General features: G+C 37.5%; 1 protein-coding gene across 1 annotated transcript in view; it reads left to right on the top strand.

Annotated features, from left to right (window-relative positions):
- Positions 1-11,803: 11,803 nt before the first annotated feature.
- LOC102849143 (protocadherin-15-like) overlaps positions 11,804-25,506 on the top strand; it is a gene marked incomplete at its 3' end in the record, with an annotated part of 104,337 nt that continues 90,634 nt past the window's right edge. The window contains exon 1 of the mRNA XM_006895590.1: positions 11,804-11,900. Within this exon, the coding sequence (XP_006895652.1) occupies positions 11,804-11,900 (97 nt within the window). The remainder of the gene's footprint in view (positions 11,901-25,506) is intronic.

The raw sequence follows: 25,506 nt of genomic DNA, 5'->3' as shown, positions 1-25,506 counted from the left end.
GGGATTCCCATTCTTCTCAGAGTCAGCCACAGTTTGTTATGATCTACACAGTCAAATGCCTTTGCATAGTCTTTTGGAGTCTCCGATTACCTGAGAAAGTAGGGTGGGTCTGCTGGCTGTCCTGTGAGGTGCTTAGCTGTACATGTTCATATCCTTGAAGATGTATCATGGAAGTGTTGCAGCCTAGAAGATACAAATTTAACTAACAAGTTAAAAGTAAAATGATCTTTTTTAATCCATTAAAAACCAAATTTAATAAAAAATTGACTAGTATTTAAAAGTAGGGAATTTTGTTTCACTACTAATTTCCTATTTTAATTTACTATTAGTGAAATTTCTGGATTATCTTTTACCCTTTCTTACTCTTCAAAAGTGATTACTGATCTGGTATGAAAACCAGTGTATACGAACTTTATGAACTTTGTAAGTTAACCAGTGTAAAGTAAATAAAGAGTGATTGTTGACTTTAAAACAAATAAAAATAACTAAGCTTATAATTATAATTTTTTAATTCTTTCCATTGTTAATTACTAAGACTACTCTGCTTTGTAAGCTAGGTGTTCAAAATCTGCTATATCAAAAGTGAAGTAGATTCTAAAATGTAAACACATCTGTGATTAAAGACTCTATTATTAATCTCATACCACCCTAGAAATTTTCAGTTATTTCAAATGCACATTGTTGTTGTTGTTATGTGCCATCGAGTCACTTGTGACTCATAGTGACCCTATGTACAAGAGCCCTAAATGCTGTTCTATCCTGTGTCAAACTCGCTGTCTCAAACACACTCATTCCCACCACTCCACTCACAGAATCGATCCATCTCATTGAGGGTCTTCCTCTCCTGCGCCGTCCCTTCACTTTCCCAAACTTGATGTCCCTCTCCAAGGACAAGTCCCTCCTTGCAACATGCCCAAAGCATGTGAGACGAGGCTTCAGAATCCTTGACTCCAGGGAACATTCTGGTTTCACCCTCTCCATGACAAACCTGTTTGTTCTCCTAGCAGTCCATGGTATACTCAACACTCTTCTCCAGCACCACAACTCAAAGGCATCAATTCTCTTCCTATCATCCCTATTCCCTGTCCAACTCTCTGATGCATAGCACATAATTGCAAAGACTATAGCCTGGATCAGGCGCACTTTAGTCTCCAGCCTGACATCGTTGCTCTTCGGTACTCTTGAGAGGTCCCTCACAGCTGACTTTCCCAATGCAATTCATCTCTTGATTTCTTGGCTGCTGTTACCAAGAATGTTGACTGTGGAGCCACATAAACTAAAACTGTTAACTATCTCAATCTCTTCACCATCCATACTGATGCTGCCAATTGGCCCAGTGGCGAGAATCTTTGTTTTCTTGATATTGAGCTTCAATCCCTATTGAAGACTACAGTCCTTGACCTTCTGCAGCAAGTTCTTCAGGTCCTCATCAGTTTCAGTGAGCAGGGTTGTGTCATCTGCATAACACAGGTTGTTAACGATTCTTCCACCAGTTCTGATGCCACATTCCTCCTCGTAAAGCCCAGCGTCTCAGATGATCTGTTCTGCATACAGATCAAACAGGTATGGAGACAAAATACATCTCTGACAGATCCCCTTCTTGATTTTGAACCATCCAATGTCTCCCTACTCTGTTCTGATGACTGCCTCTTGGTCCAAGTATAGGTTTTGCATTAGCATGATCAAATGTTCTGGGATTCACATTCTTCTCAGAGTCAGCCATAGCTTGTTGTGATCCACACAGTCAAAAGCCTTTGCATAGTCAATGAAGCACAGATAGACATTCTTCTGGTATTCTCTGCTTTCTGCCAAGATCCATCTAACATTAGCTATAATATCCCTAGTACCATGACCTCTTCTAAATCCAGCCTGCACATATGGCAATTCTCTGTTGACATATTGTTCCAAACGTTTTTGGATAATTTTCAGCAGAATCTTGCTTGCATGATATTAATGATATTGTTCGATAATTTCCACACACTGTTGGGTCACCTTTCTTTGGAATGGGAACAAATATTGGTCTCTTCCAGTCATTTGGCCAACTGGCTGTCCTCCAGATTTCCTGGCACAACTTGGAGAGCACATCCAGGGCAGCATCCCTTTGTTTAAATAAATCAATTGGTATGCAGTCAACTCCTGGAGCCTTGCTTTTTTGCCAATTCCTTCAGAGCAACTATCACTTCCTTCTTCATCACCATAGGTTCTTGCCCATATGTTATTTCATGAAATTCATCTGTGTCAGCCAATTCCTTCTGATACAGTGACTCTGTGTACTTCTTCCATCTTCTTTTGATACTTCCTGGATCATTCACCATTCTACTCAAACTATCTTTAAGTATTGTCACCCTTGGCTTGAATTTGTTTTTCAACTACTTCAGCTTAAGAAACGCTGAACGCATCTGGCCTTTTGGTTTTCTGACTCTAGCTTGGTGCACATTTCATTATAGTATCTTGCTTTGTTGTTCCGAGCTGCCTTTTGAAATTTTCTATTCAGCAATTTGATTTCTTGATTTCTTCCTTTAGCTTTGGCTTCTTGGCGCTCTAATGCAATATTCAGAGTCTCATCAGACATCCATCTTGGTCTTTTCTTCTTTTTTAGCCTTTGTAATGAACTTTTGTATTCTTCATGCACAATTTTCTTGATATCCTCCCACAGCTCTTTTGGTCTATGCTCATTGGTGCTCAAGGTCTCAAACCTGTTTCTGAGATGGTTTTGAAATTTGAGTGGGACAGTCTTAAGGTCAAATCTTGTTTCCCATGGACTTGATTTAATTTTCATCAACTTCCGCTTGAACTTGCATATGAGTAGTTGGTGGTCTGTCCCACAATCAGCACCCGGCCTGATTTTCACTACTGATATTGAGCTTCTCCAGCGAATCTTTCCACAAATGTAATCGATTTGATTCCTATGCATACCATCAGGTGAAATCCATGTGCATAGCCTGTGTTTATGTTTCTTATAAAAGGTATTTGCAATGAATAAATCATTGAGTGTGCAGAACTCTATCATTCCATCTCCAACCTAATTTCTCTCACTGAACCCATGTTTTCAAGCTACTGATCCTTCTTCCCTGTTCTCAACTTTTGCATGCCAGTTGCCCATTATTAATGCATCTTGATTGCATGTTTGATCAATTTCTGACTGCAAAAGTTGGTAAAAATTTTCTATTCCCTCTTCTTTGGCTCTAGTTAGATAAATGATGCATTTGAAATGAGGTGTTGGCAAAGACTATTGACTAGACTACCAAAAGAACAAACAAACATGGCTTAGAAGAAGGGCAAACAGAGTCCATGGTGTTCTTCTCCTGCATGACAATTCAAAGATACTGATTCTCCTTCTATCATTCGTATTCATTTTCCAGCTCTCTGATGAATAGCAAGTAATTGTGAAGACCATGACTAGGATCAGGCTCCCTTTAATCTCTAGGCTGACATCATTACTCTTCAGTAATCTGAAGAGGTCCCTGGCGTCAGACTTTCCCAATGCACTTCTTCTTTTGATTTCCTTGCTGCTAATACTAAGAGTGTTGATTGTGGAGCCAGTCACGCTGAAGCTATTAGCAATCTCAATCTCTTCTCTGTCTATCATGATGCTGCCAATTGACCCAATGGTGAGAAGCCCAGAATACCTGATTGTGCTTATGTGAAAACTATACTTGGACCAGAAGACAGTCATCAGGACAAAGCAAGGCAACACTTGTTTTTTTTTGTTATTCTTGTTGCTATGTGCCATCTAGTCACATGCAACAGCCCTAAACCCTGCACTATCTCTGCCAGACTTATTGTCTCTGACACACCTACTCTCAACCACCCAGTGACTGAATCAATCCATCATATCACGCATCTTCCTCTCTTGCACTGTCCCTCCACTCTCCCAAGCATGATGTCTCTCTCCAAAGACTGGCCCCTTCTTGCAACATGTCCAAATTATGTTAGACGAAGCTTCACAATTCTTGCTTCCAAGGAGCAGCCTGATTTTATTCTCTCTAGGACAAACTTGTTTGTTCTCCTGGCAGTTCATAATATGGGCAATACTCTTCTCCAGCTCCACAGCTCAAAGGCCTCAGTTTTCCTTTTACTGTCCCTAATTAACGTCCAACTTTCTGATGCATAGCACGTAATTGCAAACTATGGCCTAAATCAGACTGAAATCACTGCTCTTCAGTACTCTGGAGATGTCTCTGACAGGAGACTTTCCTAATGCAGTTTGTCTTTTGATTTTCTGGCTGCTGATACCAAGAGTGTTGGTTGTGGAGCCAAGCAAGCTAACGCTGTTAACAATCTCCATCTCTTCACTATCATGATAATGCCAATCAACTCAGTGGTGAGAATCTTTGTTTTCTCGAGGTTGAGCTTCAACCCATATTTAAGGCTGCAGTCCTTGACTTTCCACAGCAAGAGCTTCAGGTCCTCCTCAGTTTTCAGTAAGCAGGGTTGTGCTATCTGTGCAACACAGGTTGTTTATTAAGTCTTCCTCCAGTCCTGATGCCACATTTCTCCTCATACAGCCCAGCCTTGCAGATGATCTGTTCTGCATATAGATTGAAAAAGTATGGAGATAAGATACATACTGGCCTAAACCCTTCCCAATTTTGAACCATGCATTATTTCTCTGCTCTGTTCTCATGACTGTCCCCTGATCCAAGTATAGGTTTCACATAAGCACAGTAAAATGTTCTGGGATTCCCATTCTTCTCCGGAAACACTGCATGGATTAAAATCAGGAAAGGTGTATGTCCGTGATACAGCCAGAAGGCTGAACTTTTTGAAGAAGAATATGATGTCAACAGCCTGCATTATCCAGATGGCAGAACCTTGCAAACTTTTCACATACGTTGGCATATTATCTACAGGCATACGTACCTAGACTATGATTGGAAAGATGCAGGATTAGTAAAAGAGTAAAAGACCCTCATCAAGGTGGATTTATTCAGTGATTCTAACAGTGGATTTTAGCAGAGAAGAGATTATGGAGATGGGGTATGTTTAGGCAAGGTCTACCTTGTTATCAGACATAAGTCAACTTGAAGACATCTAAGAACAGCAGGCTTGACAAATGAAGTCTCATGGTATCACAATAAGTTAACTACTTGAAAGTGGGAAGTTAATAATTCAAACCCACCCAGAGGTACATTGAAAGCAAGGCCAATCACTCTACTTCTAGAAGATCAGAGAGGATGCATGGGATTGTCATGTTTTGAAATCAACTCCATGGTAACTGGATTTTGGTTTTAGATGCCAACAGGCAGCATAAATCAACTAAAATCATGTGCTTTATGATAAAGACAGACACATTTGACCAGCTCGCTTTCTGTAATGCATGCATCCACACAGACTTTCATATTCATTTAGAGTCTACATATAGCTTCTCTGTAAGCTCTACCACTTACACTGCAGAGCAGTGTTATTCCAGCTTTTCCTGTAATTGAAGCCTGCAGAGCCAACTGTTGAGTAGCAAATCAGAGCTCTGTTTCAACAATGCCAGCACAGCGAGACTCATTATCTTCTTTCTGCTCACAGTGGGTCAGTCATTTTTTAAAGTGACTGTTGCCTTTGCATTTCTAATGGGACCCTCACTAAAATTTACATTCTAGCCTAACTTGTCAGGGCCACCTTCAGAGTTTGAAAGTAAAGGTAATCGTTTTATTGTATCTTCAGGAGGCCTCCAGTTTTCATTTCTCTCAGCAATTGTGTACACTGTGATTTCATCAGAAAGTGAAGGAGACTATTTGGAAACAGATAAAAACAGGACTCAGAATAATTTATTTGAAAGAACTATGTTTCTGTGCAATTATTTACATAAATGGAAGCACTTCAAAAAGCTCTCTAATATCTACAAGAATTCTTAAACCCATGAGTTTCTTTTAGAATATTCCTACCAAAGTGTTTTCTTTGAACACCTGATTGCCTTTGAACTCTTATTCCCAGAGCTTCACAGCCAAGCAAAGGCTAAATGAAATAAATAAGTTGTGGCCAATTTCAAAGCCATAAGCATTCTGCAACCTGACTTGTTTTGTTAAGGAAGTAAGTGGAAGAATGTGTTGTATTCTCCAGTAATCAAAAGGGAAAGAAGCCTAACTTTCCCCCTCAGGTTTCTGTGTACATAAATAAGAACTAGATATGCAAGTATAAAAACTCTCTGCAAGCACAATCCTTCTGAGATTCTCAGAGGCAACACAGTTTATGCTCTTTAATAACCCAGCCTTAGTCTGCCATTTAATTTACCAGCCAAACTTTTTCTAGACTCAAAATTAGTAGACTTATGCCCAAGCATTACGATTGTGAGATCTCCATTAAAATGTGGGCAAAGCAGAGTATGAGATATGTAGAAAGCTTCACTAAAACTGTAAGAAAACAGCTAAACATTTAAAATTGTGATAGCAGTAATAATTGGTGTTACAATACTTGGAATAATAAGTAGATTTATTTTGTGTGCTATCAATGAGGAGCCCTTGAGGGGTGGCCGTTAAGAACTTTGTTGATTACCAAAAAGTTGTTGGTTTCAATCCACCATTTTTTCTATAGGAAGAAGATGGTTATTATTTTTCAGGATATGACAGCCTTGAAAACAACAGGGAAATTCTACTCTGTCCTAGACTGCCCTTATAGTTGGACTAGACTTGACAAAAACAGTTTAGTAATAACATGAATAAAGAAAGAGGCCCCTGAAAGAAACCCATGGAAGATAAGGGTTGTTTTGTTTTGTTTTGTTTTGTTTTCCAGTATAGATGAGCTATTTCGTATCATATATTCCTGAGTGAAGAATCTCACCCCTCCTTTGAAGGATGCGATCATGTCACGTCTTCTATAACAAAATTTTTGATGTGAAGTCTAGAATATCAGTCAAGGATATTGGTTACAAAATATAGAACCATTCTAATTTATTTAAGCACAAAAATATTATTACTCCATGGAAGTAATCCATAAAATGTTGGAAGATTCTGCTTTGACCTTTGGTTTTGAACACATTGTAAAACCACAATGTATCTGGACTACCATAAAGAAAACAATTCCTTCCCCATGACCCGCAGCTGCCAAGTTCAAAACCATACCACCTCTGCCGTGACTCATACTTGCATAATGGATGCCTGAAGCCCCCTATAGTGTTTTATTCCAAAGAACAATGTCTTAGACAAAATCATCATGCAGAAGTAACCAAAATCGTACATTAAAACTCTTGCTTCAATTGGTAATGTCAAATATTGTTTTGAGTTTCCAGCTTCTGTAGTTCAAGGATATGTATACGAAGGTGGTTGGAATAAATGTAGGATCTGATTAGTAGCCTTTGTCACACTGTTAGAATCTGACATGTTGTGATCTGTTTCTCATATATGCTGTTAAAAGATGCCCAAGTAGTGCAATGGTGTGTGAAATGCATGAAAAGAAACATTTCATTTTATTGAAAATCAAGTGTGACTGTGAAATGTATTATGGGAACTGTTATATCACTGAATTCTCCAGCTTTTATGTAAATAGAAAATTATACCTCTTTGTATTTTAGGCAATTGGGTGTGTGTGTGTGTGTGTGTGTGTGTGTGTATACGTGTACCACCATATCAGATCTAAGTGGTACAGGAGAATTGCCCCTCCTTCTCCAGCAGAGCATCTGGTGGATTAAAAATATTTAGTGTTATTTTTTTATGATTCATAATTAGATTCTGTGTTTATCACTGTATGTTTAGATTTTAATGTGATATCTATCTCTTATAGTTCTTTTTAGGAAGCAAATCATCTTATCATTAAAAAATACTTTTTCTTTCATATTGGTTTGCATACATTGTATTTTATACTTTTCTTCATTTACACTGTGCTCATAGAACCATTTCCATGCACTGTTTTATAAAACTAATCACCGTTGAACAGTTATCCTCCAGATCTTTCCCATATCCTTTATCCCCTTCATCCATTTACCAAATTGTGCAACCTGGTGATCTCCCCTCTGTCCATCTTCACCCCTCTTTTGCCACTTCTTCTTCCTTTGGGTCTCAATACATGATTTATTAGTTATCCTTCCATTTTTACAATAATAATCACAGGCAATATTTGCCCTTATGTGACTTGAGTTAGTTTTCTTAGCAAAATGCCCTCTCTTCTCTCCCAAGTTATGTAGCATTTCTCAAAAGGTTCCTTCATGCTGCATGCTGCATTGTGTGAATGTATCACAATTTCTCAATCCATTTGGCTGTGATTGGACATTTAGGCCACTCTGAAAAGTCAGTTTGACTTTTTCTCAAAAATTTGAACATAGAAATTCCACAGGACTCATCTATTCCACTTTTAGGAATATATCCCCAGAAAATTAGAACTGAGACACAAATGGGGATTTGTACAGCAATGTTCATAGCAATGTTGTTCACAATTATATGAATATGCCAACATCCTTATCTTTAACTTCATTAAAAACTCTGCATGAATATATATAATATATATATGTAATATATTTCCATATATACATAAGCCAGACATTATTGTAGACATAACTCCTTAAACTCTTAAATGTAAGAAATGGTAAAAATAGACTTACTTTATTGGTTTTGCTTTATTTTTAGTACTCCTACTACCACCACCCCTTTTTGCCCCTCTCCTACCTTCCAAGGAGATGAGAAACTAGTTTAAAGGAAAGGGGGGGAATCCTAATTGCCCTGTAACACCTGTTTTCCTTTAATAACAAAATTATGAACTATAATCAGATTGTTCTGGGAAAAAGAAAACTCTATAAAAGTAACTTTTGATTAATTGAAATCTAGGAGTAATTGTTTGAAGCATCTTAAAGTTTCCAATACTTTTAATATAATCTTTACTCAAAATGTGACTTTAATAAGAGGCTTAAACATTTTGGAGACTCTAAGGACAGTGTATGACAGGGAAAGGTTTCGAACTATTTTTTATAGAGTCATTATAAGTTGTAGTCAACTCTAACACTTAACAACAGTAATGTGTAAAATAAAGCTGCATCTGGTCATTTTATTGTTTCAACAATTATCAACATTTTATTATTTCTTTTTCATCTAGGTCTCCATACATTCCCTACATCCCATGTGATGATTTTTAGAAATATTTAAAATGAGATTACCCAACATATAAAAGCCCAATTATAAATTACATCACTTTGGCAAATATATGTTGATGTTGTTAAGTGCCATCTATATGACTCTGACTCATAACAATCCCATGTACAATACAACAAAACTTCCTCTCATACTCTGTCATCATTACAATCTCTGCTGTGACTTAGAACTCTACTGTAGCAACAGTGTCAGTCCATTTAGTTGCAAATCTTTCTCTTTCTTTCTGTCTTTCTACTTTGTCAAGTATAATGTCTTTCATCAATGAGTAGCACTTCCCAAAAATGAACTCAAAGTATGCAAGATAAAGTCTTTGTTATCTTTGCTTCTAAACAGAACCCTGGATGTACTTCTTCCACAATAGATTTACTTGTTCTTGTGGAAGTCCATGTGATATTCAATATTCTTATCCAACACCAAAATTTGAGGGTTATACTTCTTTTGTCTTCATTATCCATGGTTCAGCTTCTACATGAATTTGTAGAAATTTAAAGTACCATGGCTTGATTGACTCACATCTTCATCTTTGAAGTGGCATTCTTGCTTTTTTAGCACCATAAAAGTGTCCTTGGAATCCTATTTTCCCATTGCAATATATAATTTGATTTCTTGACTACTACTTCCATGGATGCTGGTTATAAACGTGAGTAAAATTAAATTATGAAGGTCTTCAATCTTTTCTCCATTTATTATGATACTGCTTATTGTTCTAGTTGTGTGAATGCATGTTTATTTATGTTAAAGTGTAATCCGATCTGAAGGCTTAACTCTTTGAATGTCATCAGGAAAATGAATGTATCTAATAACCCATAAAGATATAAATCAAAACATCATTAATTACTATTGTCTAAAATAGAATATTAAAATGCCCTAAGAAAGCTACCAAGTACCCAGTTGTAATCAGTAACCATTTATTTCTGCAGTAAGCAGTGATTTGCTAAATTTCATAACAATTAATATTAATTGTGCTTATTACCATTGATACATCTGCACTTTTACAAACATCTACTGGCTTTTAATCATCAACAAGCTGTGTTATGCCAGTGATACAACCTTGCTGAAACTGAGCATGACTTGAAGCAGTTGATGCAGAAGATCGAGAACTAAAGCTTTCAATATGGATTGCATCTCAATATCAAGAAAATAAAGATCAACGCCAATAGGCAGCATCATTCTAGATGGAGAAAAGATTGAAATTGTTAATGATTACATCTTACTCAGATCCACAATCAACAGGAAATCAAAAGGTAAATTGCATTGGGAAAAAATCTACTTGGCAAGATGGACTTCTCCAAACTATTAAATAGCAACAGTGTCAGTCTAGAAAGTAACATGTGCCTGATCCAGACCATAGTCTTCTCAATTGTGGTGTACCTGAGATGCTTTTGAGGACTGGAAAAAAAGTGTTGATCATACTATGGACTGCCAAGAAAACAAACAGTTTTGTCCTGGTTAAGGTGAAACCAGTATGCTCCCTGGAGGCAAAGATTTTAAAACTCCATCTTACGTACTTTGGACGTGTTGTCAGCAAGGCCCAGAGAAGGAGATCATGTTGGGAAGAGTGAAGAGTCAGTTCAAGAGAGGAAGACCTTGTATGAGCTAGATTGACATGGTGACTGTGGCAAGGGGATCAAGGGTGTCAGAGATGGTGAGGTTGACTCAGGATAAGGTTCCTAAGGTTTCAATGAATCATAGCTGACTTGATGGTATATAACAATAGCATTCCATTTCATTAATTTTTTTGCCTATTCCTATACCAATTTAGGCTTAACAGCAAAAAAACCCAACATACTAATTTATTAGGGACACCTGGTGGCATAGTCCAAAGGGAGCTATATTGCTAACCCAGACACCTCCTTGGTAGTTCAGTTCTACCAGGGACTCCACAGGGGAAAGGTGGGGAATCTCATCCCATGCAGCCTTAGAAACTCATTGGAGGAGGATCTGCTATATATACGTTCTATTCTGTTGCAGTGAGAGAGAGCTACTTATTTATTAAAAGAAACAAAAGCAAGACAAAAAACTAAACATTGCCTTTAAGTCAGTATAACTCATAGCGACCTTCAACCCTTGAAGGAGTTTCCAAGGTTGTAAATCTTTACGGGAGGACCTTGCCCATCTTCCTTCCAAGCAGTATCTGGGGAATTCAAACTGCTAACTTTTCCCTGCTACATTATGTCCTGCAATGATTATGGGAAGAATGGTAATTACGAAATACCAAAATTGTACTCATGCAAAATTTGCTACAAGAAGTCGTTGTTAAAGGAGAACAAAGAACTACTGCATGGATTAGAAATGAGAAAAGATGAATAGTGGAGTCCAGTTTTTTTTCTCATTGCCTTTGAGTCAGAATTAACTTAGAGCTGACAACCCAGCCCGTTTTTAGAGCTTGAAAATCTTACTGAAGGAAATGCCCTTCTGTCTCCTCCTGAGCCTTTGATGGAGTCACACCGCCAGAAAGACCTCACTTCTGGATTTGTAGGGCAACTTCCTAAAGACTGTACAAGAGCTATTTAATCTGAATGTCGAATAAATTATTTTTTTTATTGTATTATTTTTATGTGTACCGTCAAATCAGATCTGACTGGTACAGGAGGAGATCGCCCCCTCCTTTTCCAGCAGAGCATCTGGTGGATTTGAACCGCGCACCTCTGGGATTGCAGTGCAGCGTCTTGCCACTAGGCCACCAGAGCTCCCCCTTCCTCTAACGAATAAATTATTTTGAGAAGTTAGACTATATGGAAAAGAATGTGGCACCAGGAATACAAGAAGACTTGGCAGCAACAACCTATGTTACACAGATGTTACATCTTGCTTCAAGTATACTTGCAGGAGGTATTGGTGAAGTTCTAAGACTGTATTTCAGAGTAGATTAAATCTTAAAGAAAACGAAAGTTTGCAAAACTGCACCAGTAAGCAGCATAATGATAAATGGAGAAAGATTTGCATTTGTCAAGAATTTAATTTGGACCAATAATCAATGCCCATGGAATAGCAATTAAAGAATAAAGGATATATTGTTTTGAAAAACATCTGCTGTCAAAGATCTCCTTAACAATGCTAAAAAGCAGTAATGTTACTTTCAATATCAAAATGTACCTGATCCAAGGAATAATATTTTCACTTACTGAATATGCACGTGAGAGTTTGACAATGTATAAGAGAAACTATTCATGCCTTTGGATTATGGTGTTGAAGATTATTGAATATCCCATCTACTTCCAGAAGAATATACAAATGAGGGTGAAACCAAGTTTCTCCTTGGAGGCTAGAATTTTGAAGCTCCGTCTCACATACTTTGGGCACGTGGCCAGGAGAGACCAATCCTTGGAGAAGGACATCATGCATGGAAGGGTGGAGGGACAGCGCAGCAGAGGAAAACCCGGGATGAGATGGATTGATACAGTAACTAGGGCAATGAAGGTAGGTGTGTCAAGATTCACTGAGACTGGCATAAGACAGGGCAGGCGTCAGAGCTATACTACATAGTCACTATTTTACATAGGGTCACTATGAGTAGCAGGAAGCTAACTCAACGGCACATGACAACAGCAACATCTTGGAAGAAGTAAAACCAGAGTGTCAGTTATAAGCAACAATGATGAAACTATGTCTTTACTTTGTATACTTTAGACATGTTATCAAGAGGGGCTAATCCCAAGAGAAGGGCTTCATGCATGCTTTTAAGAATAGAGGGTCAGAGAAATGGAGGAAGACCCTCAAAAATATGAATTGAAACAGTGGAGACAACAATGGGTTTAAAATGTCAAAGACAGTGAGGACAGTGCAAGATTGGATTTTATTTTGTTCTGTTGTAAACAGGCACACCATGAAGCAAAACTGTTTGGATAACACCTAGAAAAACATGCCAATTTGTGTAGATCTAGACTTTTGTGGTAACTGTTAAAACTTTTTGTGTAAGAACTCCAGTTTTGATCTTTGAAATTTATTTTGGCAATTTTGGGTTTTGGCTATTTATGCAAATATATTTATGTGCTTATACACTTTCTGAATCATTGTGCAAATTTCTATTAAGATATTTCTGGAGTTATTATTTACTTTTCCTTGAAAAAATATATATAGACTGGGGGGAAATTTATATAGCAATATTGAATTTTTTCAACATATCCTATCTACATAGCATATCTCCTTAACCAGAAAAGTCTTTTAGATTTCTCTCAGCAAAATGTCTATTTTTTTAAATTATACTCTTTTTCTCATCTTATTTTTTTAAAAACATACTCACTTTAATACTGTTTTGGAACATAGTGAATGCAGTTTTGATAGCTATTTGAATAAGCTCTTATGATTTTGTTCATAATAAGACTCGACAGCACCTAACAACAACAAAATAGCATAGAGAGAGATCAGTTGGCCTAGTGTACAGAAAGTCATGTTCCCAAGCCAAAGGTGGGTGACTCTAATCCTCAGCCCTCAGGCCGGCTTTTGATTGTTTTTAGTGAAATATGCTTCTAGGTTGTATAACCCTGATATATCCACTTGCTGTACAGAGGTAACTCGCAATTGCTGTGAAGCTGAACACTGTGACACTGACGTGTCAAATTCGAAAATCGTTACCCATGGTGGACAGTGTTTGGTGGAGCTCCCCGATTAAAACAAGCTTGGAAGCAGGAGTGGCATCCACTTCCATAATAGTTTGCCCCCGGAAACCCTCTGAACTTGGAGAAAGGACGAAAGTTATATAGGTGTCCAAGTCTTTTGTTCATAGGATTGCTATGAGTAGCCTACGACTCAACGGCATCTAACAACAATACAACAATATTACCTATAAAAAGAAATTTTTCTCTTTCTTTTTAAATCTTTATGCCTTTTATTCTTTGCATACCTTCATTGGCTAGGATTATCAGTGCCATACTGAACAGAAAGATAAAAGTGAATATCCTAACCTTCCTCAAGACATTAGCTGTAGTGATTGTGTGTGTATGTGTGTGTGTGTTTTAAGATACTTTTATAAGATACTTTAATTATCATTTGCCCTTTACTTGTAATCTTGAAGCCTATAATGTCCTAAACTGAGAATTAGAATTGGAAGACCTAGTACATACATGTACTAGATAATTTAATGTCTCCATTGAATACAAGGAAGTGACTAGCTCAACCTCAATGCTCATGAGTGTAATGGAATATGCTAGTGTAGCCACAAATGCTCTAGGAAACACAGACTTTGCTATAATCATATACTTTAGGCAGACATCATAAATGTCAACTATTAAAGAACATTTACCTTAATCTGAACTGCCCCTCATGACATTTACTGTAGAATCATCACTTTTCTGGATTTCTAGTTGAGTATGTGGGGCTAAGGTTGAACTTTCAATTATTTGCTGTGCACTTGAACGTTAACCAGTGAATCAAGGATAACAGATGAAGAATTGATGACTTTCAGTTTTGATGTTGGAGTACCAAATATCCAGTTGCCTGCCAAAAAAACAAACAGATATTTCTAGAAGAAAGTTCTAACCAGGGTGTTTCTTGGAGATGAAGATGAAGAAGCTTAATCACACATATTTTAAGCATGTTGTTAGGAGGGACCAGGCTGTTAAAAAAAAGACATGATACTTGACAACGTGGGGAATCCGTGAAAGAGAGAGAACAAGACCTTCAACAGATGCAGTGATATGGTGCAACCACTGTTAAAGGCAGTATGGCACTTTCTCAAAAAGTTACAAATAGAGATACCATTTGACCCAGAAATTCCACTGCTGGGATTATATCCCAAAGAAACCATACTGCCACCCAAGCAGATATATGCACACCCATTTTTATTGCAGCTTTGTTCACAATAACAAGGAGCTGGAAACAACTTAAGTGCCCATCAACAAATGAATGGATAGAGAAGCTGTGGTATATTCATGCAATGGAATACTATGCTGCATTGAAAAACAAGGAACTCGTGCAATATTATTCAAAATGGGTGACCCTGGAGGACGTTATGCTTAGTGAAGTATCTCAGTCACAAAAGGACAAATACTGCATGGTTCCACTGTTGTAAAACAGGACTGACATTGGGGTTGCGGGGAGACTGAGAAAGATGGGATAACTAATATATAGTGCATTGAAACAGTTGAGGGAGAAAACTGTTTAAAAGAGATATGTGATTAGGTATTTTTGTCACGATGGGAGTCCAGAGCAAAGGCTGCACAGTGGAGTGGACCTGGGAGGAGGGATTGTAAAACAATGAAGAATTTTTCTTTTAGTTTTCCAAGAGGGGAGTGTACTCGGTGTGGGGGCAGGGGGGAGGTTGGGCAGGGAGAAATGTGCAACAGTGAATGAATGGAAATCCAAAATCTCTATAAATTTTCATTGAAATTAATAATAAAAAAATTAAAAAAAAAGATGCAGTGATACAGTTACCATAGCAATAGGCTTGAGTGTACCAGAACCAAGGAGTATGGCACAGGATAGGGCAGGATTCAGACCCAGTATGCACAGGGTTGCTACGAGTCATTCTTGATGCCATGATATCCAACAAGGACAACAGTTTGCAAGATTTAGTCAACATATGTTTACTGAATAACTATTTTCTTAAAGATTATTTCATAGTACATTTTTAGGAAATTCAATTATTAGTAGTCACAAGATTAAAAACAGTCTATCATGTAAGAATTTAATGATAGATTGTAAAAGAAGTATTTTAAATGTAATACTTCTAAATTTGTCCCTTTTTTCCTTATTTCTCTTTCAATGTATATATAAATTCACTCTGAACTCTGTAAATATTTTAACTTTATATAACCTTTTTTCTTTTTTATGGTCTCGTAATTGTTGTATAAACTACATCTTATTCACGACTGTGATTTTTGTTTTGTTCTTTCGAAGTATAACTCTATCACCTTTTTAAAAAAAATGGAGTAACTTGTAATTTGTTGTAATCAGTGACAGCAGGTATGAAATATTATGTTTTATTTTACAAAAATATTTCTTAAATTAGAAAACCTTCTGGAATAGGTAATGTTGATTCTGCAATATACACCTTTTCTACTTAAAAAAAATATAGCCAGTATCCTGATTTCTGAAGCTCTGATAGGTTAGTGTGCTTTTTTGAAGTTTGACTTTTATCCATACAGATTTACGAAGTGTATATTCTTTCTACCCTTTTGTTCAAAATTGTTGCAGAAATTTATCCACATACTTGCAGGTCCTTTTAGATTAATTGGCACAATAGTTTTAGCCTTAGCTTTGATGTGATAATTAAAAAGTCAGCAGCTCAAACCCACCTGCTGTTCCATGGAAAACCAAAAAGATGTGGCAGTCTACTTCCCTAAAGATGTACAAGTCTACTCTGTACTATAATGCTACAATCACTTGGGATTGAGTAAAAGATTTGGCGTACATAAAATTTCACCGTATGGTTTTAACAGTAAGTGTATGCGTTCTACTATCAGTGTCTAAGATGTCTCCAGTTTTTTGTTTTTAGGTGCCAGTGAGTCACTTGTTACTTATAGTGAGCCTTTGTACAACAGCTCTGAACCCAGCTCTATCTCGAGCCAGCTTCAGTGTCTCTGATACTCTTTCCTTCAGTCACAGATTCAATGCATCTCATCCAGGGTCTTCCACTCTTGTGTTAACCTTCCACCTTTCCAAGTATGATGTCTCTCTCCAAGGATTAGTCTTTCCTTGCAACATGTCCAAAGTATGTCAAATAGAGCTTCAAAATTCTTGCCTCAAAGGAGAAGCCTAGTTTCACCCTTTCCAGGATGAACCTCTTTGTTCTCTTACTATTCTGCTCAATATTCTTCTCCAACACCACATCTCAAAGGTATGGCTTCTTCTTCTATCATGCTTAGTCTGTCCAGCTTTCTGATGCATAACAAGTAATTGTGAATACCATGGCCTGAATCAGGCCCAACATAGTTTCCAGACTGACACCATTGCTCTTCAGTACTTGGGAGAGGTCTCTGACAGCAGATTTGTCCAGTGCAATTCATCTTTTGATTTCCTGGCTGCTGATAACAGGAGTGTTGATTGTGGAGCCAAGCAAACTAAAACTGTTAACAATCTCAATTTCTTCACCATCATGATGCTGCCAATTGGCCCAGTGGTGAAAATTTTGTTTTCCTGATGTTGAGCTTCAATCAATATTGAAGGGTACAGTCCTTGACCTTCCGCAGCAAATGCCTCAGGTCTTCCTCAGTTTTGGCAAGCAAGCTTGTGTCATCTGCTTAATGCAAGTTGTTGACGAGTCTTCCTCCAATACTGATGCCACATTTCTTCTCATAGAGCCTCCTGGACCGTAAAATAAACCTGCTATGAATATCTTTTTTCATTACTTTTGATGTCCATTTGTAACCATTTCGTTTGGAACAAAAATGTTGCTCTTTTAATTTTTCCTATATCAACATTAGCATACAAGCTAAATAGTTTTCAAGAATTATTATACAAATAAATGAACATTTTTATATAAATTAACCTTTGCAATGTGTGGTGTCACCTTGCTTGGGTCAACAATCAACACCTTTGGTACCAGGAGTCAGGAAATCAGGAGACATATTGTATTGGCAGTTCCACTGTCAAGAACCTCTTCAAATGCTGAAGAGCAATGATTCCAGCTTACTGACTAAGATGTTCTTGATTCAGGCCATGGTCTTCTCAATCATCTGCTATACATCAGCAATATCGACAATGAAGTAAAGATTGCAAAAGAAGAATTGATGCCTTTGAGTTGTGGTGCTGGAAAAGGGTACTGAATATCCCTTGGACTGCCAAAAGAATAAACAGATATGTCTTGGGAAAAGTGCAGCCAGAGTTCTCCTTGGAGTCAAAGATGGCAGAGCTTCATGTTTTGTACTTTAGACATGTAGCTAGATGAGGCTATTCCTTGGAAAGGAACATTTATTTAGAAGGGTGAACAGACAGCATAGTAAAGGAAGACCCAATGAGATGCTTGACATGACAATTTCAACAATGGGCTCTAGTGTGTTAGAGATGATGAGGATGGCACAGGAATAGGGCAGAACTCAGGTCAGCTAGTCATAGTGTCGCTTTGAGTCATACTTGACCCAATGACATCTAACAAAACAACGTGATGCCAAGGGTTTATTTTAAAAAAACAAAAGCAAAAACAAAAAACAACAACAAACTTTCCAAGCTATTTCCTTTGATTTTGCCACATGAATAGACAGGATGATACAAATGTTGTTGTTGTTGTTAAGTGCCGTTGAGTTGCAGGCGACTCAGAGCGACCCTATGAAGGAGAGTCCTTGACGCTTGCGTGCCTTTCATCCTCTCTCCAGGATTATACAGATAGGATGTGCTATTCCATCCACGAGAAGAGAAGATTGGTTAGCATGGCCTTAAACTGAGTAGCTTTGGTACTTCCAGATACTGGAAATCTCAACACTAACAAGTAAGAGGAAGGAGTACACATCTTTTGAGGCCAGAGATTCCTACACCAGCCAGATTAGCATAAGAGCAATAGCAGCCTCAGCAAAGAGCCAGAGACAAATGTGAGACAGAGCCAGAACTAGAGAACTTCTCCCAAGCTTGCTGGAGAACAGAGGGCAGACACCATAACTGGCAGTACTAAGAGAACTTTGTACCCACACTTGAGAAGCTGTCTGGACTGAAGGGTTATATTCTGTTTCTTACCTGAATTATAGCCTAGTATTGCCATGGCCAAGTCTGCTGTTAAGGACCTCTCCAAAGTACTGAAGAGCAATGGTGTCTCTTTGGAGACTAAGGTGCGTCTGATACAGGCCATGGTCTTTGCGATCACTTGTTATGCATCAGAGAGTTGGACAATGACCAAGGAGGATAGAAGGAGAATTGATGCCTTTGAGCTGTGATGCTGGAGAAGAGTATTGAGGGTACCATGGACTGCCAGGAAAACAAACAGTTTCATCCTGGAAAGGGTTAAACTGGCCAGCTCCTTGAAGGCAAGGATTCTGAGGCTCCGTCTAACATACTTTGGACATGTTGTAAGGAAGGACCGGTCCTTGGAGAGGGACATCATGCTTGGTAATGTGGAGAAACAGCATAGGAGGGGAAGGCCCCCTGTGAGGTGGATTGATTTAGTGACTGGGGTAATGGGGATGGGTGTATTGGAGACGGTGCGATTGGCACAGGACAGAGTAGAGTTTAGGGTTGTTGTACATAGGGTCGCTATGACTCTCAAGTGACTTGACGGCACATAACAACAACAACAACAATTTCCCTAATAGATCCCATAGCCATAAATATGGTTCTAATGTGTTTGAAGTTATAGCAACAGATTCAGGAGGTGGGAGGCTATACCTTATCTTATAGAAATTGGGGTTTTTTTTTTATTGTGAATTTTGTTCATGCTAACAGTTCCCTTTTGCGGAAGTTAGATTGAGCCTTCTTGTGCTGTCTTCATTCTTTTTTACACACTAGCATATCACTTCTTCCAAATTCTTGCTAATAATTTCTATCAGCCTGATAGATGGTTAGTAGTATTTCATTATGGTTTAGTTTGTATTTCTGTGATTATTTAAAGTTCAAGACATTTTTCATGTGTATTGACCATGTAGATGTTTTCTACTGGAATGTCTTTTCGGTTATTTTGTTCATATTTTAGTTACATGCTTTTAACATTTGTTTTATCTTATTCTTTTTCCTTTATGTGCTATGGACTAAACATTTTGATATATGCCACACACACACATATATATGCATATATATTTTCAAATACATGCACACATCCTCAGATAAGATGGATTGGCACAGTAACTAGGTTACTGAGAGTACGTGTGTCAGAGTCAGCGAGACTGGCTCAGTATAGGCTTCAGAGCTGGTTTGCATAGGATCACTGAGTGGCAAGTGACACGATGGCACAGGACAACAACAACTACATGTATATATATGCACATATAATTTTATTTTGGGTTTGTCTTTCACCTTTGTAATGCTTTCTTTTTAGAGTGTCCTTAATTTTAGAGATTTTTTAAAGTTTTAATTCAGTGCAATTTTATTTAACTTTCCCTTGAGTTTCATACCTTTCGTTATTTATAAAACTCAATCAAATTTTCCTTCTTCCAAGATCTTAAAAATAAACTTAGGAATTTTAATTTCATTTTTTATTATTATTATTTTTATTATCATTCACATGCATTGTGATTTTTACATATTCCTTGTGTTTTATACCTTCATTTACATTATATTTCATTCATTTATATTGTTGGAGTTTTCTTACTTCCTTACAATCATCCTACCAACAACTACTTTTGAGAAAGCTTGTAAACCAACTACTTCGTGTCATGTCCTAATACCCCCTTTCAATAGCCAATGGCTGATTTGCCCATCCCTATTAAACTAGTATTCTGAAGAAATAAGCACATCTCTTTTGCTGAAGGATGTTCTGTTAAGAATGGAAATTTTGCTATTGCAATAGTACCAGTTTAAATTTTTGTTGTTGGTATTGTTGTTAATATTAATCATTATGTTATTTGTGATGAGTCATATACCTGTATTTATGGTTTCACAATTATTTCTAAACAGTGAAAACATACTTAGATTAACATGGCTTATTTTTCTGAATCAATATTGACACTCATTTTACTGGTCACAAATAATTCATTCCTATAAAAGTTCTTCTATTATTTTATAGCTAATGTTTATGTTGTCATTATTTCTTAATATTATTATCCTAAAACAGAAAAAAGAAATCAAAGGAAATATTCATCTGCAGCTAAAAGGTTTTTTTGGTTGTTGTTTTTAGAAAAAGCATAATAGAGGGATGAAAAAGCATATAAAATCTAAGCAACATCTTTGCGAGTGGCCATTCAGTATTTTATAACTTCCATTTACTGAAATGTGACTAAAATATATTTAACCTCTTAATTATTACTACATGCCCTTCAATGAAAGGCACACATTATTTTTAAACAGCAAATTCTTGTTAATGACAGTTTCTTGTGTAGAGCCATGTTCTCTTTACCACCACTGAATGGTTAAAATATAGTCTATAAAAACAAATTAATGGGCTCAACTTAATTGTATTTGTGTTAAAGATGCTTTCCCTGTATTAAATTTTTACAAAGTCTTTCTGCGAAACCCCTGAGCGGAATCTAGATCCAAAAGAAGTGTGTGTTTGTGTTGTTCTGCTTCTCTTGTTTTTCTCTAATCTTTTGTTTTGGGAATGATACTTTGATGATGAATAGTGTTTCTAATAATTTTTTCTTTAGTAAAACAACAAATATATAAGTTTCCCATTTGTCAATGAATAAGAATTACTTAATAATAGTTGATTTTTTTTTAACTGTGTGTGGTGTTAGCCAAGAGAACCGAATTACCCCATGAACCACTAAAAGGCCAAACAAATACATTTTGAAGGAAGTATGAACTGAGTGCTCCTTAGAAGTAAGGAGGATAAAACTTGGTCTCACATACTTTGGACACACAAGCAGAGCTAGTCCTTGGTAAAAGACATCATGCTGAGGAAGGTAGAGGGTCAGTGAAAGATAATACTCTCTGCAAGAGGGACTGACACAGTGCCTGCAACATTGGACTCAAGTCAGTGCGAGATCATGAACGTGGCACAGGTTAGGATAAGGTGTATATCTCTTGTTAGAGTTGCTATGTGTTGTTGTTGTTGTGTGTGTCAAGTCAGAACCAACCAACTGATGCTCCAACAGGCTTTCAGAGTCAGTTAATGACATTGTTGGAGATAGTCCATTTCTTTCCCAGGGTAGTTGGTTTGATTCAAAGCACTTAACTTTGGGTTGCCAGTGCCACTTCTTACTACAAGACCACCAGAGCTTCCTATGAGTCTTTGTCAATTCAAAAGTACGTAATAAGGCTTCTTCTTGTTGTTAAGTGCCATTGAATCAAGCAACACTCATAGTGACCCTATGAACAACAGCCGGGAACCCCATCCTATCGTGTGCCACCCTCGTAATCCCTGACATACTCGAGCCTATTGCAGTAATCAGTGTGTCAGTACATCTCCCTGAAGGTCTTCTCTTTCACTGATCTTCCACTTTTCCAATCATGATGTCCCTTTCTAAGGATTAACCACTCCTAACAACATAACTCAAAGTATACGGGACGAAGCTTTGCCATCCTTCCCTCTTAAGACACTTTGCTTATATTTTCTCCATATCAATAGACATATCTCCATAGACAGGCATATATTTTTATTCTTTTGACAGTCTATGGGATATTCTGTTCTCTTCTCCAACACAGAAACTCAAAGGCATTGATTCTTCTTCAATCATCCTTATTTATTATCCAGCTCTCAGATGTATAGCAGTTTATTGGAAAGATCGTGGCTTCAATGAGGTGCATCTTAGTCTTTAAACTGACAACATTGCTCTTAAGGACTACTGTAGCCTTATTAAAAGAATGGCAAACTTTCTGGTGCATATTTACAAATTATTTATATGACGGCTGAACATTTTATTTAATCACATCACTGAGAATGATGTATTCATATATCTATTTTGGAGAATATGACATTCTCTCATCCAAAAAGAAATAAATGGCTAATTTATGCTGGAAAAGTTAGGACTCATTAACTCCTTTATAGAGTGGGAACTAACTCATAGCTGACTCTCAGCAGGTTTTCAGAGAGCCACATATTAAGCTTGTGGGCCTACTTCTTCCATGTTTCTCTGGCTGAAAGTATGTAACAAGAGGCACTGATAAACCAGATTCCAAGAGCCTCTGACTGGTGGACTCCAATAGCTGTTCCATAGGACAAACATGGGCATCCTCTTCCAGTTATTATTTACAGCCTCTGAAACCTGATGAATCAGGAACCATAACCAGTGAGTGTAATGTGGATTGTAAAATTTGACAGTTTTTGTTTTGTTTTGTTTTATTATTCTACTCAGCCTTTGAACTTACCAGTTACAACTTTTGTCTCTCTCAGCTTCCCTGATGAAAGTAGGAGAGGTAAACAGCAAGGCAAAGTCCTTACTGCTACGCTATCTTGAGCAACGCTGGTGAGCCCTGAGATCACGGCAGTTCCTTGACCTATATGATGCATGCCCTCTCTTTTCAGGCAACTCAAATAATTGCCATCAAGTTGACATTCCAGCAGATTTTTAGAGGCTGTAAACCTTACAGAAGGAGATTGCCCATTGTTCTTCTGTGAAGTAGCTTGTGGATTGCTTAGAACAGTGCTGCTCTCAACAGGCTACACCACCAGAGTTCCTTCTTTTACTAGAGAGAGTAAATAGTGGTATATAGTCACACAGATAGAATCCACCAGCTATTCCATGGGAGCAAGAGAGCCAGTCTTCTCCTGTGTGATTTCCTGCCTCTGACAACCCACTTGAGAGTCAGCTGTGGGTTGGTTCCAGATTGACAGCACACAACAACACATAACAATACAACCCAGCATATTCTGCAGTCGTCTCAACTCCTCTTAAGATCTCCTCACTCTTCCTAGACCCCTCATGTTAAATCTCTTGGGAAGGTCTTTTGCTAATTTCATAGTTTTCATCTGGTGCTAGAAAATACTTACCCTTCTCTAAATAGAGTATAAGTACTTCTTCATTAACTGAAGCTTTTAACTCTACTGCAAAACTTCTTTTATCTAAGTTTGTCCCCTTTTACAATGGGGAAATGTTGTAGAAACTAGTCTAGATTTCTATAAACTCAGCTCTTGCTAGATTGACCTCTTTGAAAGCCCTCATCAAGTTTATGTTGTTGTTTATTGTTATGTGCTTTTGAGACAACAACACATAATGACCCTAATAACAGTATCTCTATTATCCAGCCCAATCTTGAACCAATTTCACAGTCTCTGATAAACCTGCCCCTATTACTCAAGCCACTGTGTTAATCCATCTCTTTCAAATCTCTCTCCTGCACTGACCTTCCACCCTCCCAAGTATGATGTTCTTCTCCAAGGACTGGTCTCTCTTGGCAACATACCTAAAGTAGATGAGGTAGATTTTAAAAATCATTGGCTTCATGGAGCGAACTGGTTTAACTTTCTCCAAGACAAACATGTTTGTTCTCTTGGCAATCCAAGGTATCTTCAAGATACTTCTCCAGAACCACAACTCAAAGGCATAAATTCTTCTTCTATCATATTTGGTCATTGTCCAGGTATCAGATGTATAGCAAGTAATCGTGAAGACCCTGGCCTGGATTAGTCACACCATAGTCTCTAGACTGACATCATTGCTCTTTAGAACTCTGGAAAGGTCCTTGACAGCAGATTTTCTCAGTGCAGTTCATCTTTTGATTTCCTGATCTTGGCTAGTGCCAGGAATGGTGATTATGGATCCCAGTAAGATAAAATTGTAAACAGTATTACAATCTCTTCTCTGTCTATCATGGTGCTGCCAGTTGGCCTGGTGACGAGATAGGTTGTTTTCTTAATGTTGAACTACAATCCATATATTCCTGTCTCATGACAAATTCTCATATTATGTATCTCTTATCTCTCAAATTCTCCAAGTTTTCAGGGTTAATTCTTAGATAGTACTCAACTAAACTCATTGTTGTGGAGTTAGCTCTGATTTAAAATTGACTCTCATTGGATTTCTGAGACTATAATCACAGGTGGGGAATTCGCCCATTTTTCTCCCTCAGGTGCTGATGGACTAGACTCACTGAAGAGATGCAGCCCTTGGGTGAGCAGCAGAATGCCCACAGAGGGAGAGCTGCACCACCAGCAGAGCGATCTTAAGCAAAACATTCTTTTCTTTTTTTTTTATTTAAAAAAGTATACTGATTACTTTCTCCATGTTTAGTCAGGATAATTAAGGGTAAAATCTATGTGATGCTACAAACATTTGATGTTACATGGGAACAAGTCCAATGTTTAAATATATTAAAAATATCATCATCTAACTTCTGCATGATATAAAACTTAAAAATGATTACTATAGGCAATGAAAAGCATATTTTTCATTAAGGAAAAAAAAGTCATGTTTATGACCAACTAGGATATAAAATCAAATTGATTTGGTAAAGCCTGACTCAGCTGAGTGTTTTAAAATGCTAGGAGCAAGGGACCACCAAAGATGTCATCACTGAGACTGTGATTATTTCTAAAAAAAGACTTACCGTATTTTGAGCATTGACTCAGACTATCATAATACAAAAGAAGATCCTTGTAATAGGAAAGATAATGTTTCCTGAAAGGATGATTGTGGGGCCAATCTTCAGGATATTTTAAAGAACATAATGCATTTCCCGAGTATCTAGAAACTACCAAACCAAAAGTTATGTTTACTTCTCAAACTTTTATATATATGTAGTTTTCAGCATATAGTGTTTTAGAAATATACATTTGCATTTTATTTTCAAAAGAATATTTTTTATTTGTGTGAGTGTACCATCAAATCAGATCTGACTGGTGCAGGAGGAGATTGTCCCTCCTTCCCCAGCAGAGCATCTGGTGGATTTGAACTGTTCGCCTCTGGGATTGTAGTTGCAGCTCCTTGCCACTAGGCCACCAGAGCTCCCCTCAAAAGAATATTTTTAAAGATGTCATATATAT

Source organism: Elephantulus edwardii, unplaced genomic scaffold, assembly GCF_000299155.1.
Source record: "Elephantulus edwardii isolate Elephantulus edwardi_28Jun2011 unplaced genomic scaffold, EleEdw1.0 scaffold00170, whole genome shotgun sequence".
NCBI lineage: Eukaryota > Metazoa > Chordata > Mammalia > Macroscelidea > Macroscelididae > Elephantulus > Elephantulus edwardii.
This window is presented reverse-complemented; position numbering and strand designations above follow the sequence as displayed.